Here is a 19,994-nt window from a genome sequence, read left to right as displayed (position 1 = left end):
AGTGTTCCGAAATGCATTGGGGGGTCATGAATTGAAATGTATTATGGTTTTTCATTGTCAAAGCAAAATTATTGTGAAGCATCATGAAAAGTAACACATGCTTGTACACCAAATATGTTTATTGAAATGTTGATTGTTGACATGATTAAAATGTTTATAATTAATATTTTCTCACTGTGGTTGCATGCCAGAGTCATAGCAGCCAATTGGTGCTAGGCCACTTTCATATGTTATGGAAAATTGTCAGATTGCTGATGTGAAATATGATTTACAAAGGAAGAGCAGATATTACAATAGTTTGGGAATCTGACTGGGATTGGAGCACAAGGGCGAGGATTGTGCCTATTTTGTATCTGACAGTTAGGGCATCTGACTTGCAGTATTATTTCATGAAGCCCCATGGGTTTTGAAAAGTATTGTTGTAATGTATGCGTTTCACAATGAAGGCTTCTATGAGTTAAATAAAGAAAATAAATGTAGAATGCTTGCCCCTGTGCCCTTAATAAAACCAAAACCTTTCAGTCACGAAAGCTAGGAGATATTATTTTCTTGCAAAAGATGTACATAAGTGCATTAACTGATTTCCCTTAAGGAACAGCCTCTGAGAATACGCACAAGGATGAGAACTAACCTTTTCTCCACCACCATAAGATAAAAAACAAACAGAATATTGGGGTTATTCTGGGGTGTAAGAATGAGGGATCAGTTCCTGTCACTTAATGCTTGAATTTTCTGAGAATTGAGGTGCTAATAGGAAAAGGATAAGGTTAACATAACCCCATATCAATATACTCTCTTTGGAAAACAAGAAGCAGTATAGGCAGTATTAGTATATCAGGGACCAAGTTATTATACAGTATTTGAGAGAAAAAAGGGGAGTCGTCATTATGCTGATCTACAAGTAGGATTAACCAATAAAACTTCAAGCATGCAGACATTTCGAAAGAGTTGATACCTTTGTTTTTTTCACTTCACCATTCGAAAAAAACTTATGTTAGGTTTTGTCCTTCACCACCCTAAAAAATGCAGTTGGATTTTTTTTTAATTGGCTTGACAAAATTATGATTCACAGTGTCACTCTATACAGGATGAACTTGTGCTCCGGGGCTATTTCTAAGTGGGCAGAAGATGAGGCGACCACTCGTTTCTAGGGTAATCAATCCGATTTCTAGCACACTGCAAAATGCAGTTTTCCTTTCTTCAAGAAGTTTACACATTATTGGAAACTAAGGAAGTACTGATAAAAAGCAAATCCCTCTGTCCTGGAAAAAATACTTACATCGTTTACAAAAACATACTATAAAAATTATCTTTGTCCGCATGCAAAGTCTTGCCTGAGCTTAAGACTGCAATTGTTATACTATTACCTAATTATTTGCTCCTCAATTTCACAAAGCTTATTCGAGAGAGCAGCTAGATGAGAATGCATGAAAGCAAGGAGTTATAATCAAATTTAGGCTCTACTCTCTGGTGCAACCCTTTGAACTCATCAGAGCAGACCGACTAGATGTGTTACAGGTCACAGGAAAGAGCCATTTTAATGGAAGGAGTCTGTAGCATCACGCAGAGAAAGCGCTTAGCTCTTTCCCATTGTGCAACACCACCTCAGGCCATCAATTACTAGACTTGTAGAGAGACTAAACCATATAGTAAAAGACAACACTGGAACAGTTGAAGGGCTACTTCCCACAGGCCACTGTGTTGGGCACCAGAAGAAAAATTGCCTGCTTAACTGGGTTACCTTCACAATCTTAAGGTTATTTGCACACCTATCATTCAGCCTATGAGTGTTATGCACATGGTAGTACAGGAGCAGAACATGGTGCCTCACGACCTCAATGACAGGAAGGTTGCTCAGGACAATGCCCTGTTTGAGCCACAGTACTCACCTCTCAACTAAAGGACATGCACTGCTCTGTGTACCTGCAGATCCCTCACCTAATGAATATCCCCAGGCACCAGACTGGATCCAGCCTGGGGGTAGTCAACATGTAGGGAATCTGCAAGTAGAAGTATTAAGCAGAAATGCTGAGCTTGTAAGGGGCAGCTGCTGGAGCTAGTGGCACAAAAACATGGCTTAAAACAGGAGCATTGAAGCAAAATAGGTCAGTCCCAACAGCTAAGTATATATACAAAAATTAAAAGACGAAAGAATACATTAGCACGTTATAACAGGATGTGTGCTTGCATGCATGCTACGGGTCTTACAAAACAACCATTGAAAGGCTTTTAAAGCCATTACAAGACTCCACACTTACTGGTGTGGATCCCACGGGTTGCAGGTGGGGGAGCTAACATGAAAACCCTTTTCAGCTCCAGCATAAGATGATTGTATGTCTTGTGAAACAAAATATGTCATCAAATGACTAAAGCCTCCCATCACCGGTAGCTGCAACTTACTTGCCGACTCATGCAAGCAGCAATCTTTCTGCTTATTGTGTACACTGACAGATGGCAGTGTGTCTTTCTCTCTAGTGGACTGAAGGCTTTCTCATCTGTGAAGACTATGTACGCAGGTTACATTGGATAGGCACACTACAAAACAGGCAAGTTGTTGTTCGAACATAAGTGCATCTTGAATTGTTAATTTAGGAAGAGAGGAATTAGAACAAAGTTAATAGATGTACTTGTAGCAGAGCTAGTAAAAATACATTGCACGCTGTAACAGACATGCTTTTTTAAAATTAAAATGAGTAGCTATAACATTCAATTAAAGGCTTCAAGAAAGAGAAACCGATGACTTCTAGGAGAGGCTTACAAATCTTTTTAGTGTAAGATACAATGACAGAATTCAAATGGTACGAATTGGCTGAAAAATGAGCATGTTTCTAGATCAAAGGCTTAGTTGGAGATTACACAAACTATTGCGTGATGTATGATAACATCTTCTTAAACAATCACTGTTTAAATTGATGCAATCAATAATTTGATTTAGTACCAAATAATACCTCCAACACTTCCTATACAAATCTCACTCATGCAACACAAGGTGATTTTCAATGTAAACTGACCATAAACAGGCGTTTTCCCAGGAAGAATCACAACCACCAGCTGTAGACCAGAATATGTATTCTTTAGATGTCTGAACATGGGTTCCACGCTATCTGCTCCCTGTGCATATTTACAGAAACAAGGTTGGCCCTGGATGGGCATTCCAGCATCTCGGGAAATCTTTCTCAATTGTTCCGTAAAAGATCTGAAAGATGTGCATTAAATGGAAAGGGTCAGCATGAAGAACATAACCATAATTTTTGCTTAACACTACATTAATTCTCGTGCACTGAAGCTTGGAGGAATTGAGTGTCAGGTTTTACACCATCAATAAACCACCACAAAAGCCATTTTTAAAGGATGAAAACATTAGATTAGACGATTTATCTTGAAAGTACATGGGCTGCACATATTGTGAAGGACAAGATGATAACTGCGCATGTCAACAGAATTAAAGAAAACCTTTGATATCATAAGATGAGGGATTTTGGTCATGTGCTTCAGCTGCCACCTCAGGCTCCAGAGCAGTAAGCAAAATGGCATAGGTAGCTACTGCTTCAAGTTGCTGGAGTGCAATGTTTGATGCAGGAGGTGGATGCAGTATTGTGAAAGGGCAAATCAATAATACAATTTCTGATAAATACTTAGAGCCAACTTTGATTACCCTAGTTTATACAAACTTTTACTTTTACATTTACAAGTTATTATTTCTGTATGATCATGATTCAGTAGAACATGTGAACAATTTGGAGTGATCATAATATCCTACAACACCTTGAGAACACAACTATTCAAATCGCTGACTCAGATTGTGCACTTTTGATACGTTATAAGGGGCTATGAGTCCAGGTCAACCTGATGAGAAATGAACTCCATCTTACACTTGAGTCCATGACTTGACCAGAACAGCTCAGTTTCTGGTAGCAAGATTTGTTGAAGCCACAGTGAAGTTAAACATGCACACTCCTTCCTGCATCATGGCCTAGCAGAGAGGTTCTTCAACATAGGTAGGATTAGACTGGAGACAAATCTAAACTGAAACACTATCTCAACATCGTGTTTTCACAAACTGAAAGATAGGAATAAAATGTTTTTGCTTTGGAAAACTGTTTCACTATGAACATGGCAAGATGTTATTAGGAAACATTTAAGGCATAGCTATCACATGCCTGAGAGAACTTGTAATCAAAAGGAGTCCTGTGAGTGACTCTATTTCAAATAATAGGGTAAATCTGAGAACAGATGAGATCATAGCTATAGTACAGAACCCATGACCAGGAAGCATGCAGTAGGAAAACAGATGAGGAAGGTTCTGGCATTATTTATAAGGAATGAAGAGAGCCTGGATACACAGAAGAAACAAACAAAACCTATTGAATGATAATTGGAAAATCAATTTAGCATTTATAAATGTCAAATCTAACTTTATGTACATTGAAACAAATGGTGAATTTCATAACGTTGCGGTTGATATTACAAGGATACACATCACTTAGACCCCCACGATGGCTACTGTGGATTGGAGTTCTGTGTCTGGGTAGTCAGGGCATAGGGTTTTGCAGGTACTAAGAAGAGACACTTACTCCAAAACTCACAAGGGCAACAGAAGGGCACAGTTTATTTTTGGTACAAAGATGCATGGTAATTTGAGAAGAAAGTATGACTTTATAATTTTAGATAATGGGGGCTCCTAAACACTTGTGATAACCACTGATGTTGAGAAGGCATTAACTCCAGAATCATGCCTATTCTTGGGCAGCACTCAAAAGGTTCATTCGGAAGCTGCTAATCTGAGAAATAATTTGCAGAGGGTAAAATCAGCATTTAATGTTAAGGTAGACAGGTGAAAAAGGTTCCCACTTTCTATGGAGAGCAGGATATCCATGGTAAAAATGTTACTTCCCAAGTTTCTTCACAGCTTTGGTAATGCACAGTATGCACCTAGCAGGATTTTTGCTTTTTACATAACTTTTGGAGGCTATAGGTTAAATTGAGGCACTCGACTACTACCTGTGGCGGAGCTGTTCATCTGCAGCTCTAATCTAAGATTATTCCAACATAAACCTGTTATTATACCCTCCAAGTGGGCTACTGTGCTGCTAACGGGACTCCAAAACTGCAAGACCATTGACAATCAAGTACTGTTAGAAATATGCAATAAAGTTACATTAATAAGAAACACATGAAAGAAAACACTAATAGTAAATGATACCAAACCCACCAAACGCACTGAGCACAAAATTATACAACTCTGCAGTCCCATAGCCTCATTAGAAGCATTTAACAATCCCCAATGAAGGGGTGACTGTGGCTCAGCATATTATCAAATCAGCCAGGTGAATACTGAATCCAGTCTCTAAATTACCACTTCTAAAACCACCCAATGAGTCACCTATCTGAATAAGAAACTTTTTTTGTCTTCACTGCGCAGGATGTGTGTCATTCAGCAACTGCGTGAAGTGCTTGGTTGCTGTGTGAGCTGAGGTTTAATCCAGTTTCCCTGGGAATATCCCCTTCTTAAGTTCAGCAGTGGCATCCTATCTTTAACTGCAATCTAAATGCATTGAAAATGAATGGTTCAAATTGGCCTTCATACAATCCATGTGGGTGATGTTACCACATCATTATTCTTGGAACCTCAATGCACAGAACTGGACTGTGTTGAAATCCAATATTCCATGTGCAGTCATTCACTTGATCCCCTTCTATGCATTACACCAAGTGTTTAATAAACCTTGGTTAACAAGCTTGTATAAATAATCAAATTGCCGGTTCAACCAGACTTAAGCTAATATGATTAAAGACATTTTTAACTTACAAGACTCATCTTCAGAGTGAATGTTTAGGCAACGTGACTTGTCCCCTTAATTGTGGGCATATGGATAATGTAAGTGAACGCAGGATCATTTTTAAGTTACATACTTAAGTATATGACATCCTGATAGGATAATTTTGTATTTCATCTCGTATGAACTTGGTACAAATTTGTTGGTGGTTTAAAAACACAATAGTTATTATGAATTAAAGAGAGATAGGCAGTTAGGAAACCTGGAGGAAGGGTCTACTTGGATGGGATGTAGCCGATGAACCGCATTTCAGGAATATTAGAGGAGATGAGAAATTGACAGAAGACCTAGTGGATTGGGCTGAAATTTTAATGAAACTGACAAATCCACCAAACAATACATAGCCTTGAATCTTGAATTAGAACACATATAGAATGAATTATATGGCAAAACATATTGCAATGGGGAAGAGATGAAGGACATGGAAGGTGGTGGTTTTGACAGACATCCATAAATGCAAAGGGGATACTATAAATGTCTTTGTATCCGGATAAGTAGGGTGGGCTGGGTGTCTGGTATTGGCGTGTATTGATACTGATGGGTTGTGTCTTCCTTTCTATTTTTGTTTATGTTTAGCTTATGAATCAAAAGCAATACTGTATATAAGGAATACTGAGATGGGTAGATAGTGCTGAATGTGTGTAGAGCTACTAATAGCACAGAGCAGTGCCACCTACTCTGGCCCAAAGGTAATTTTTGTAAGGAAATGCCTCTTTTTGTATGGTCACACCCAAGTTTTTGGTCTAAAGCTGCTGGTTTTCCGACGCCAGTGCCCTGACCCCAAAACGTGCATGTCAAATGGCTCATTCCAGATTGGAATAGGCTAACCTACTTGTAAGCCCCAACTATACGGTAACAAGGGTGCCAAGGGCATGTAGGCTAGAGAGTCACCCCAGGGACTGCAGATCGGACTGAGCCACCCTGAATGTGACCAAGGTAAAACCCATCTCCCAGTCCGTCACTACAGAGAGTAAGTACAGTTTTGAATTGCTATTCCGACTGTCATTTAAAGCAACAGCAAAGTCAAGCCCACCAGAAATATTTTGTAGTCACCCGTAAGCTAGGTCTACCGAGCCCTAAGCAGAGTGCAGCATATTGCATGGGCAGAACATACATCTTACATGTCCTGGCAGTAAAAATGCAAAACTGTTGATTTTACTGTGGGGAGCCTTGATCGCCCTTTATTGAGCATAGGGTTACATGCTGACCCCTCAGCTGTGCTAACTCCTTAACAGTGCGAACAAAGTAGATACTCCAAGGTATCAAACAGCTTGTTACACTGAGCCCACCTAGATACTCTAGTTTAAAGTAGTGTGATAGATTGTGTTGTGAAACTTTTACGAAGTTGTCATTTTGTTAGCTTTAGTCTCTTGTGCCCTTAACGGTTACACAAGGAGACAGCTTTCTGCTCTCCTGGTGACACACGCTAACGACTCCCAGGAACAGACAATAGAAGCCTGCACCGGAAAGAGAATATCTCCCTCCTGCATGAAGTTACTTGAGCGTTGATCCAAAAAGTGAGTGTGAGAAAGTGCTTCTTTTTGCATGGTTAGCCCCGACCTTTTGCCTGGTGTTGATGTGGTTTCCATTGTAGTGCACAAAGTCCCTGCCAACTAGGTCCCCTGTGCCGCAAGTGCTTCTTCCCTACAAACAAATCCCCAATTAGTACTTCTACTCTCTGTAAGTCCCTAGTAAATGGTACCCAGAGTACCTAGGGTGTGGGGGCTAAAGAGGGTCCCCTGTGACCCTCCTCACTGGGTCCATGCCATTGCCTTTGCAGCTTGAGGAGAAAACAACAAATGCCCGAGTGCCATGCCAACCAGCACTACCTGAAGGCATAGGTAAGTCACCCCCCTAGCAGGCCTCACAGCCCTAAAGCAGGGTGCACTATACCACAGGCGAAGGCATATCTGCAGGAGCAGATATGCCCCTAAACATTGTGGTCCATTCCTTAATATTGTAAGTGCCAGGGAAGCCATAGAGTACACATAGGCTGGAAACTAGGCATCTCTAGTTCCACAGCACCATGGTGGAGAAGTGTGGCTCAGTGGTTAGAGGCGGCAGACCCGGAAGCTGAGATCAGCCGTGGACCAGGGTTCGATTCCCCGCCTCGGTGGGTCTCTGGCTAAAAAATTCCACGGACTCGATAATTCTCGCTCCGGTGCCTACTCGACTCACGGGGTCACACTCTGCGACTCTGGGCAATAGCTTGCTTAATCTCCACTACGGCCCCTCGCGGCGGGATGCCTGGCTTTCACCTTGTGAATACCCTGCCGGGGTATCTCTCACAGGGGAATACCAGGACGGGTTCCCTAAGCAAGCGCCTTGAGACCCCTGGGTGAATCGTGCGCTATATAAATCGAAATACATTTACCATAATGGCTTCACTGAACACAGGAGTGTTTGGTACCAAACTACTCCTTTCAATAAATCCACTCTGATGCCAGTGTGGGATGTATTGTACCATATGCCCAGAGGGCATCTCAGAGGTGGTCCCTTAAAACCTACCAACCCTAATGCGGTCTCTGATCGGCTGTAGGCAGCCAGCCAACACCAGACATGTTTCTGGACTCCCAGGGTAGAGAGCCCCTGCTCTCTAAGATCAGAAACAATGTACATCCTGGGCAGAGGTGTCATGCCTCCTCCTCCAGGATGGGCAAGTGTTCAAGAAGTGAGGCTTTAAAGGCCTGCCACCTTTGTAATGCGACCTCCAGCCTATGCTGCTAGCAGCAGATGGCAGCCCCTGGTTTAAACCCCTACTTTGGGCGGAAAAACCAGCAGAATTGGAGGCGAGAATAAACATTTTTCAGTGCCCACCATCTTGAAGATGGGGAGACTCCTACAATCAGGGCTAGGTCTATGCTCACCACTCCCCAATCCCACAGGAGAGTGGCAAAATAGAGGGTGTAGTCACCCAAGGTATGCCCAATGGCCCTACCTGCTAATCCCCTAAAACACCCCTAAATCTAGCATTTAGGTTGTTTCCTCAGACCGCGACAGGCTCTGGTAAGAAGACTCCTACGTCAAAAGGCACCCCTGCACCCGAAGCCCCTGGGCCTTGGTGAACAGAACCGAAGGTGCCCCTAAGACCGCCTACATCTACTTACCTCTGCTGTTGTTTGTCTCCCTATTGCAACCCTTTAATGCCATGCCTGCAGCCTCTCTGCCGAAAGAAGAATCCTCATTAGAAGCATTGAGCAGCCGATGTTGAAATTGCACCCGCCTGCCTCTGTGCCACCGGTGCTGTACGTTTGGTGCTGCTCTCACTCCGCCCCCATGCTGGTGCTATCCCCCAAAGCCTGGTCCCTGCAACCTATTTACTTTTCTCAAGCAGTTGGGCTCCAGCGACCCCTCACCCCACGTCTCCATTGAAAAGCATTAGGACGAACTCTGATTTTGACCTCTGCACCCGGCTGCCCCTTGCCTTTGCTGGTGCAGTTTTGGTACTCACCTGACCTTTGGACCTTGCTGACTTTTGGTTCTGAAGACTGGGATCTAAGTGTCTTACTTACCTGTTTAACTACAATATTGTTTACCTCATAGGATACCACTGAACTGTGCCGAAATGTTTCTGGGTCGATTTTTCAAAGTAAAAAGTATTTTTAATTAAAAACAGACTGATGAAGATCTTGAACTTAAAAGAAAGTACAAACAGTAATTTTTTTAATTGGTCTGGATCTCCTTTTTGAGTCTTGTGTCCATTATTGATCACTGTTGTGCAATAAATGCCTTACACTCCTCTATGTCAGGCCTATGGCTGCTTGTCCACACTACCACTAATAGAGCACTTTGAGTTTTACATTAAGCCCTGTACACTTTTGAGGAATCCCTGGACTCAGTGCACGGTATAACCGCCTAGTGGTGATACCACATCCAGAGCCAGATTCCAACAGTGAGCTTTAAAGGAGAAGCCGCCTATGAAGGACAAATGGGCAACACTTGGAAAAGGAGCTGCTCAATTGTTTAAGCAGACATGCTGGCACTAAGGACGGGGAAACCAGCTGCCACATATAAGAGCACCTTCAAATATGAGAGTTCATCATTTTTGCTATACAAAAAACCTTTTTTTATTTAACAGACTAAACGTTTGCTCCAAGTATAATAAGAATCGAGCCCAGATATATGGTATGTAGGAAGCTGGCTTTGTTATAGTCTACCAAAAAGAGGTACACTGTTCATAAAGTCCAGTCGATCCTAACTGGTTTACAGGGGCTTGTTTTAACAATCCCAAAGTGCTCCATTTTGTGGTAGTGTAATCAAGCAGCTTTAGGCTCATCAGAGGGGAGTGTTGAGCATTTGTTGTCCACACAGAGTCAGAAATGAAACTAGAGACCAATTTTGAAAAATAATAGATTTTTATATTGAATTAGACACTAAGATCATCAAAATCAGGTAAGTACTTAGGAGTTATCGTTTTTACAGCAAAACAGTAGAATAGAAAAAGGTGTCAGATTTGAGGCATGAGCCTTGAACGCTGTAATGTTGTCCTATGGGAGAAACATACACTGCATAGGTATACTTGCTAACGGTTGTTAGGGGTTGATCTCTTAGACTTAAGGTGGATAGGGGCCAAGGTCCATAGAACCACCAGCAGTTGTGTTTTTCCTCCTTTGGTGTGCCCAGCTGCAGACCAGCTGGTCGAAATGGTAGCCTCGAGCGCTACATGGTATAGTCAATAGAGAAACCTGTAACAAGAAAAAGGCTGCAAGTGGGGACTTGGGGACAATTCCGGCAGAAATTAAATGGGGATTGGCTTTTGCGGGTCTCTGGAGCAAGGGGGCACAGTCAGTAGGCTCAGACTCTGGCTGTGAGGCTCAGGTGCAGAGGTGTTTTGTCCAGTGGGTCACTTGCATTGGAGGCTCTCACTTCCTAGGCTCTACCTGGTGATGGGGCAAACATAACAGCAGGGCCACTCTCGGTGTTGGCCTCGGTGATGCAGACGTCCCTTGTCGGTAGATCGCTCTTGGAAGGGTTTGTGTCCGGCTGCCGCAAGGGCTCCGGAACACAGGTTATTGGTGATAGTTGGGTCCAGGAGCTGGAAACTCGCTGGGGAAATGGGGCGGACCTCTGGACGCAAAAAATCCTTCTCCTGGGATGCTGCTTTTTCGGTGGACCTAGGGATCAGCAAAACAGTGTACCCATCACTATAGTGCTAGGCGTTGCGGGCGGTGTGCCATAGTCGCGCACAGGTTCCTCTGAGTGGAGGTAATTCCCACAACTTGTGGTTTGTGTTGTTTTCTTGCACAATTTTTTACACATAGAGCAATTTTTAACTTTCACGTCCTCTGGTTAGGGTGGGCCTTGGCGTGCCCATACCGCCGAGGTACACGCTACACAGTCCGGACTAATGCCCATGTAAATCTTACACTTCTAAGGGCAGAAACATGTTGACCCCACTTTAAGTGGAAACTCCCATCATAATTTGTGGTAGTTCTCCCACACATACCTTTTAACCATATCTAAACTGACCAGTGAATAAATTATTTGTGGTTGGTACAGTTTCAGACATTTTTAACATCACTTTTCACATCACTGTCACTAAATCCAGCTCCGCAGTAATCTGGCGTTGTAGCACACCAGGGAGGCATTCGGCTTGTTATGTTATGTTATGTTAATTTAGTCTTTAATAGCGCGCGGCTACTCCATAGAGTGTCCCGGCGCTTTTATTGACAGCCTGTAACAGACAAACACAACACAGTAAAATAAAAGCGGACCCAGCAAAAAGGAAGAAGAGCGCACTAAAGGGCAAAAAGCCAAGTTTTAAGGCCCTTCCTAAAAGTCAGAAAATTAGAGGTGCTGCGTAATGCCAAAGGCAAAGTATTCCAAAGCTGTGGTGCCAGCAGCCTAAAAGAGCGACCTCCAATGCGGGCCTTTTTTACTCGAGGGACCACAGCAAGGAACAATGATTCAGATCTCAGAGATCGGGACGGATGGTAAAAGGCAAGCCTCCTTTGGAGATATTTTGCTCCCGAGGCGTGGAGAGCCTTGTGGGCCAAGGTCAAGGCCTTAAAAACTATCCGCTTCCGGATAGGCAGCCAGTGGAGCGACTGCAAAAGGCCGGAGACTCTGGCTCGCCTGTGAAGGCCAAAAATGGCCCGCGCTGCCGAGTTCTGGACCACCTGCAGCCGTTGCAGGAGATACTCCGGCAGGCCAAGATATAGGACGTTGGAATAGTCCAGTCTTGAACCAATTAAGGCCTGCACCGTAGTCTTCCTATGATCTTCTGAGAGCAAAGGAAGGAACTTACGGAGCATCCTGAGGAGGCCAAAGCATGTTCCTGTGAGACCAAGGATCTGGGATCTTAACGTCAGACCATTATCGATCTTGATCCCCAAATTCTTTGCTAGCTGGGACGAGCACGCTGGAGGAAACATATTAACAGGCCACCATTCCTGCCAGTCTGGGTCAGATGGACAGCCGAAGAAGAGTACCTCAGATTTGTCGGAGTTGCACTTGAGGCTGTTAAGCTGGAACCATTTAAAAAGCCCCAAGGCACTCACGGATACTCTCTCCATCAAAATCTTCTCCTTTCCCGCACGTAAAGAGGAGCTGGGTATCGTCGGCATAAGATACGATCTGGGCCCCAAAAGACTCCGCCAATGCCACCAGAGGGGTCATAAAGATGTTGAAGAGTCGGGCTCAACACAGAGCCCTGCGGGACTCCGACTCCCAAAGGTGGCACCACGGCAGAGCTAGGTGAGGCCCAGACCGTTTGTCGACGGCCAGCCAGGAATGATCTAAACCAGCTGAGCACCGTCCCCTTCAGACCGATCTCATGAAGTCTGGCGAGGAGACCCTCATGGGGGACGGTGTCAAAGGCCGCCGACAGGTCAAGCATTACAAGCATAGCTTTGCCTCCCGAATCCAGTGCCTCTTTAATAGCTTCAGACACCTCCAAAAGCGCCGTCTCGGTGCTTAGATTGGGGCGGGAGCTAGATTGAGCGGAGTGTAGCAAATTGTGGGATTCCAAAAAATTGGAAAGCACGATATGCACATGCTTCTTCAAGATCTTAACCAGCGCAGGGAGAAGAGAGATGGGCCTGTAGTTGGCCAAAGCCTCAGGGTCTAGGCCAGGCTTCTTGAGAAGGGGAATGACCATCGCCTGCTTCCAAGCCTGGGGGACCACCCCCCGACTCAAGGAGAGATTCAAAAGTGAGTTCGCCAACGGATTTACAATTACCGCCATTTTCGCCAGAAATTTGGCCGGGCATGGGTCAAGAGGCGACCCGGATTTAAGGTTGGCCATAAGTGCCAGTGACGAAGAAACTGAAATTGGCGGAAAATCTACCAAGACTGAACCCGAAGGGGCCGGTGGAGCTGACCCGCCCTCGAAGCTGGGAGGTACTTCAACCACCCTCAAGGGAAAAGAGTCCTGGATCAGTTTTATCTTGGTAGTAAAAAAGTTGGCAAGGGCAGAAACCCACGGCTCGGAAGGAACGGCCTCCTGGTGGGCCCGATGATGAAGCAGGTCACCAACCAGGTTGGTGAGTGAGGGCTTCTAAAAAATCCCTTGAAGGTTTCCACTGTGTCCTTGAGAGGGTATTTCTTTACAGTCTTTGCCTCTGTGCTTTCACACAGACCCCTTTGCGCATGACTCTTCCTTTGTTTTACATACTCAACCCGGGGGACTAAGAGTGCCTCCTACCCTCTCTCTCTAATTGTTTCATGATATGCATTACTACACCATTCATCCGATCGCCATGAAACTTTGGGAAGTTGTGGAGTACACTTCCATGAAGGTTTCTGGCATAATTGTTTTTTTTTTAATATTGGCCCCCCAGGGCCCTCAATCTTTCGAATACTGCATTTTTCCATTTATGTATCCACAAGCACCCGAATAAATAAATAGAATTAAAACAACACTTTTAAATGATTTCCATATTAAAATGAATAAGTTTCAATACAAATGACACAATGTAAATTGAATGTTATCATAACAAGTTTCCTTGATTTTCATTTCTTCTGAGATCGCGCAACGCGCGACGGGTAAGCTAGTGCAACATAAGATGTACAAATAATGTGTGAACTCAGCCAATCTTTGTTCATTGAATTCATTTTCGAACCACAAAAAATGACATTGTGCATAGTAAGGACAAAACGACTAATAAATGTTACAAATAAAAAAATTAAAAAAAGATCGGTCATTACTACAATCCATTTAATTGAGTGAAAAGATTACATTACAGATTTGCGAGCCTCCAAAGCATCACATACGTTATATTTGGAAACAAAGGCGTTAAAAAGTGACTATGTGCATTCTGTAAACGCAGGACAAACAAAGCTTACATAATTAAGATCTTGAATATGTAAAAAAAAGACCTTGCACTTTCTCTCCTTTTTCAGGACTTCAGCTCAAATACCAGTTATGACGAGAGGGAAGCAACAACTCGGATCCACCAGAATTTCAACCTGGATCACTAGTAAATGTTTAAAAAGTATCTAAAGAAACAATAGATTACTAAAAATATTTCATTGGGTGGAAACATTACAGATTTGCGAACCTCCAAAGAGGAATGTAAGCTGTTTTGAGAAACGGAGGCCTTAGAAAGTAATGCGGTGCATTTGTAACGCAGGACAAACAAAGATTACATGGTTAAGATCTTGAATGCGTAACTGGAAGAGAGCACACATTATCTCTTTTCTCTGAAGGTTGTACCAGATACTAGTAATAACAAAGGGGGAGCAAATCCATCCTCAGTAAAAGGTTCCATCATTTAACCCCATGAGGCAGGTTCAAGGATAAATAAAGCTGAGGTTTATTCCCCAAATTTCTCTATGTAGGTAAGTGCCCTTTTTGATATTGTCACCCCCACTTTGTGCCCCTGTGCTTATGCTTTGTGACTGAAGGTGAACTGGGTCCCTGCTAACCAGGCCCCCAGTGCTAGTGCTCTTTCACCTAAAACAAGGTAAACGTCTAATTGTGACACAATTGGCAAGGACTTTAGCAACCCTGTAAGTCCCTAGTAAATGGTATCCAGGGCCTGGGTACTTAAGAGGGCCCCTATGGGTTGCAGTATGTATTATGACACCCAAAGGGACGCACACAGAAACTGCATGCAGACTGCCATTGCATGAAATAGTGCAAACCATTTTGGAAAACGACATGGAACACTCAATGTGTGCCGTGCCAATGTACACTGCACATACTGTATGTAAGTCACCCCTACATCAGGCTTTAGAGCCCTACGACAGGGTGCCTATTATATTATAAGTAGGGGTACATTTGCATGAGCAGATAGGCCCAGGACCCTCTGATATCTTGCTCTATAACAAGATATTGCAAGTGATCAGGTAGCCATCTTAAGGACATGTACTGGGCACTAGTCATTATGAGTTACCCAGCTACATGATGGCTGCACTAAACCCAATGGTGTTTGGTATGAAACTTGTTTTCTTAATAATGCCAGTACTAGAATTATTATGACATGCACCCAGAGGTCACCTTAGAGGTGGCCCCTGAAAACCTACTAGTCTGCTGGCTGACTGGTATCGTCCAGCCTGCCACCACAGATTGGTTTCTGACCCCTGGAAGTTGAGAGTCAGCGCTCTTAGGCCACGAACAAGGTCTGTCCAAAGGAAGGTGTTCACACCTCTTTCTGCAGGATGGCTAGTGAATTGTCATGTCACACTAGAGGCCTCAAAGCCTCTGCAGCCGTAGATATGCGACATTGGCTTAAGGCTGGGCACATCTACTGAGAGCGCCTCATACATTACCAGCATCTCTTCGTCTACTTGAAGCGCCAGATAGATATCTACCTCAGTGTTACTAGATTATAGCAGAGAAATGTATCCCACCCATGCATTTTCTGGGAAAGGAACTTCAAGTGCATTCACTCTGGCACCACAATATTCGACAATCAAGGGTCAATATTTCCTAGAGTACCCAGATTTCGCAGCCTCTCTAGGCTGATACATTTGAAATCATATTCCCTCCTGCACTCTTGTAATTTAAGTCGACATCTTATGCGTTTAAGGTGGTCAATTTTATGCGGTCTTAACTAACAAAATAGCAAATACTGTTTTCTTATCAAGAAATATCTGTGCTGATTTAATACCTTCAGTTTGGAGTTGCACTTTTTCAACAACCGAGGGCCTTCAAAACTAGAGGTCAATTTGCGAAATTCATCCCTATGAGAGTCATCGAAAGATACAGGATCATCCCATACAGATCCTGTAAGGTCGGTGCACTTAAGGTCACAATATTATTAGCAGTCCACAAGGTACGACCATTTGACTTATTTAATCCGATTTTGCCCAAGGAAATATTCCCAGAAACAAATTCATGGAAGTTATAGGCCACAGTTATACCAACAAAGCTGAGATCACTCATCTCAGTTGAATAAACAGTACATTTCTCACAAGACCCAAGTATTTGAAAGGATACTATAACAATCTAGTAGACTCTGTGTGGAAATTGAGTAAAAGGTATAAAAGGCTACTTCACCCACTGGAGAGCTTCCATTTAGAATAATCAAGTCATATTTTACCAGAACTTTAAGTAATAAAAAACATTGTTTGTCTGTTCTAATTTTCTCTTGGGGTGGGGGTGGGGGGGGTGGGGGGGGATGAATAGTTTTTTACCTGTCGGTGTAGTTTTCCCAGGATTCTTTGTGATGTTCAACAATATGGAATGAAGCTGCCCTAGCAATGACTTGTTGGAAAGAAGTGGTGTCTTCTTGAGGAGAGGAACAAGCGGGATATAGATTTGGATCGCTGGGGGTAAAGGGATCAGTGTCTTATGCATTACATAGGTCAGGATCCCCTAATGATCCTTGTATTCTGCCCCCCCCCCCCCAATCATCTGCACCTGGTGACACTGGAAGTGTAGCATCAAGTGGGTCATGTGCTGGAGGTGAAGGAGGGGGTGGAACTGGTGGTGGATGAGGAGGAGATATGTAGGACTGGTGGCTTTGTCCTTCATCTTCCTCTTTTGAAGGATAGGGTAGTCTAGTGCTTCTTTGAAGGACAGTTTGGTGGTGAAGCAAGGATTCGTCCTGTACCTTCCTAGACCAGACCTAACCACTGTTTAATGTCCATTTTCTCAAGAATGGGTTGGACTGGAGACATGGAAGCTGATGAAAACGTAGAAATTAGGCTAGTTAATTTTCGGACCAGAGTATTTCGGTGTGGAACCAAGTTTTTTGGTCGGCACTGAGGTAGATGTGGTTGGTTGCTGGCTCAATCCCGAATGTCGGTCTCAGTCGATGCCGAAGGCTTGGCCTTGGTATCTGTTTTCAGTGCAGGCCCAGAGGGTGATGCATCTGAAACAGTCCTTCAGATCCAAACATGACATGAAGGCAGTGGTGGTGCGGTGATCTGTTTGAGGAGGTTTAGAAATGTGCTTGGGTGTTGGAGCAGGGTCAGGATAAATAGTACTCAAACGCTGACCAGATGGAAGGCTACGCATCTCCATATCTATTTTGACATCAGAGTCAGGGCTTTCATCAGGGGAGAAGATGCCTTGTTCATCTTCCGCAGCTGGATCTTCTTGGACATGTTACTCGCTGAAAATGACAGGGGTATCCTCTTTAATTCCGAAGGGTATTTGACCGAAAAGGCTTACACACATCACAGTCGGCCTCACAATGGTCCGGCGAAAGACAAGTTGCACACAAGGTATTGGTCGGTGTGTGGACACTTTGCATGTCAACGCGGGCAAATTCTGTAAGGTGTGGGTTCCATCAAAAAGGCGCCCTTGAAGGAAACAAGGGCACGTGGGAGTAAGGCCAGAGAAAGGCGGCGCCCGAAGGGCAGCTGGTCGAAGCTCGAACATACGATATCTGAGAGCAGCGCAGAAGTGGAAAGCACGAAACAATACCATCAAAGACAGTAAAAAGAACCGAACAGTCGTACCAAATGGAATTGACAGAGCAGAACATGTCCTAACCAAACAGCAGATAGAAAACAATCTAACAAAGGAGTCGATGCCTATGCACAGTATCACCGAGAGGAGGAATCACTTGGGCTCGCGACTCGAGGAAAAGCAACTTGCACAACTCCGGACCCAACACTAGATGGCAGGAGTATGCAGAGCATGTGTATCTACAGCCACACATGCCATCGAAAGTTGGGTTGTCGTTTACAATCAATGTACTGAATATGGTCTACATTAATATGGTGCCTAAATTGTTGGCCCACTGCAGAGCAGACACAACGTAACGTTTCATAAATGATTAAGTCTTAACAAAAAGATTTACACAAAAAAAACTTTTCCTTTGACAAATGCTGCTGCAGACATCCACAGTTACAGTAGCAGGCCTGCAGATACGCATTTATAGTTTCTCATGTGAGTAGTGTAAAAGTACACTGAAGCCCACCTTTGACATTTAAGTTTTACACCACAGTTGAAGTTTCTAAGCCACATAACTGTGACAATACGTAAAAGTGATCTATGCCAACTGGAGTTAGGTAATCTTTAAAAAAAAGATCATTTTAACAAGCATTTCTCACAACATAGTGATCCAGCATGTGTACATTACATTGCCGATCTATGGTCTCCATTGCCTCTTTCTATCTCATCTAATCTATGAAAATTGCCCAATGCACTCATGGAAACCAAGTTGAGCCCATTCTCTAAAACAATACTTGATCTTATCCTAATAGCAATATGCAACAAGAATTTGCAGTGCAATAATTTCGCATTGCTGAAAGCTTGAGCTATTGGCATTGCATTATTATTTGCAATGCCAATAAGTCAAACTTTCTGTAATGCGATACCTATTGCATTGCAAATGCTTGTTTAATCTTGATCTTACCTCAGGGATCTTATGACGTTCTTCAGCAGGCCAGTGGCCTGTAGAAAAGGTCCTAAATATCCCCCTCTAGATAACGACATGGATGCACGCTGCATTTGCGTGTGATGGAGGGGGGGTTATGCTGTGCAAGCGAGGAGTCAATAGATGGCCAGAGCTGGCCAACCAAAAGATCAATTGGTGATGTCCGCTGGGAGGGAACCAAGCACTTAATGGCGGGACAGATGCACAATATCAACTAATCGGAGAAAAGGAATTAAATAAGCAGCCCAACTAACATAACAAAAGAGGTGGGTGTGGCCAAAGTCCCCTAAAGCCCATATACTGAATACAGCATGCCTCGCTGATAAAACTGTTTGGATGAGGGGGGTGAAATGCACATTGATAAATTCAAAGAACTACTCATTCCAAGAGCGCAAACAGCAGAACATAACTTTATGGAGGAGTCACTGAATATTGTAACCTTCACCTCATCTCAGGCTGACATGACAGTAGCACAGATTTTTCCCTCCCACTAGGACCAGTTATTCTTTACCAGCCTCTCCATAGCCGTAATTCCTTTCTTCAAGGCCAGCCAACAGAGAATGGCTTTTTTCCCACACCGCCTACTTTTTTACAGCCCACAGCTGAAACTGGTATCTTTTCAAATTCTCCTCCCGATTACATGTGTATTCCGACCGTAGGTGGTTGTTGTATCTACCTTAGGCTTGCAATTTGGCTTCAAGCTGCTTTCTGGGAGAACTCGTGGATTTTGCCTTTTTTTTAACCATCATGCAGCCCATTTTACAAAAACACTTTCAAGAGCACCACATGTCTTTAATTCAGTTTTCTGGACCATCAACGTGGCACCAATCTATTTCTGACCACGCGAGCAGGAGATTCCAACAGGACTCATTTGGGCCATACTGCCATCTGGCATTAACGCTTCCCAGTCGGACTGCAGCTGTAGGTCTACTACAGATTGAACATACCACAATAACCTTGCAAGTGGTTCTCTCCTTCACCCATGCACTTCAAGGGATAGACATTTCCATTAAGATTACTGGTTCTCGCCATAGCTGAATATAAACCGAAACCATATGCCCACTAGGCAGGGTTCCTCGATCATAAGACTTAATACATCAGACCATCTCTGTCACTGAATGTTGTCTTAATAAAAATGTGCTCACCACAATCCTTTCTGTCCTGATGACTATCTACTGTAGGGTCAAAACGCCATCGACATTTTGAGGTGTAACAACTATTCTTAAAACAAAGGCAGTAAGGAGCAATGAACTTTGATTTATGTGTAATAATGAAACATGCTCTGCAACAAACAGCGTATTGACTTATTTCTATCACCACATTTAAAATGTTAGCACTTTTTTCCGTCTTTGTTCAGTTATTATTTGCCTCACTCTGCAAC

General features: G+C 43.4%; 1 protein-coding gene across 4 annotated transcripts in view; it reads right to left on the bottom strand.

Annotated features, from left to right (window-relative positions):
* The window catches only part of AGO2 (argonaute RISC catalytic component 2), a 472,903-nt gene that overhangs the window by 140,894 nt on the left and 312,015 nt on the right, over positions 1-19,994 (bottom strand). For all 4 annotated transcript variants that reach the window (XM_078686698.1, XM_078686701.1, XM_078686697.1 and 1 more), the window contains exon 12: positions 3,012-3,196. In XM_078686698.1, the coding sequence (XP_078542824.1) occupies positions 3,012-3,196 (185 nt within the window). The remainder of the gene's footprint in view (positions 1-3,011; positions 3,197-19,994) is intronic.

Source organism: Lissotriton helveticus, chromosome 4_1 (assembly GCF_964261635.1).
Source record: "Lissotriton helveticus chromosome 4_1, aLisHel1.1, whole genome shotgun sequence".
Lineage (NCBI taxonomy): Eukaryota > Metazoa > Chordata > Amphibia > Caudata > Salamandridae > Lissotriton > Lissotriton helveticus.
This window is presented reverse-complemented; position numbering and strand designations above follow the sequence as displayed.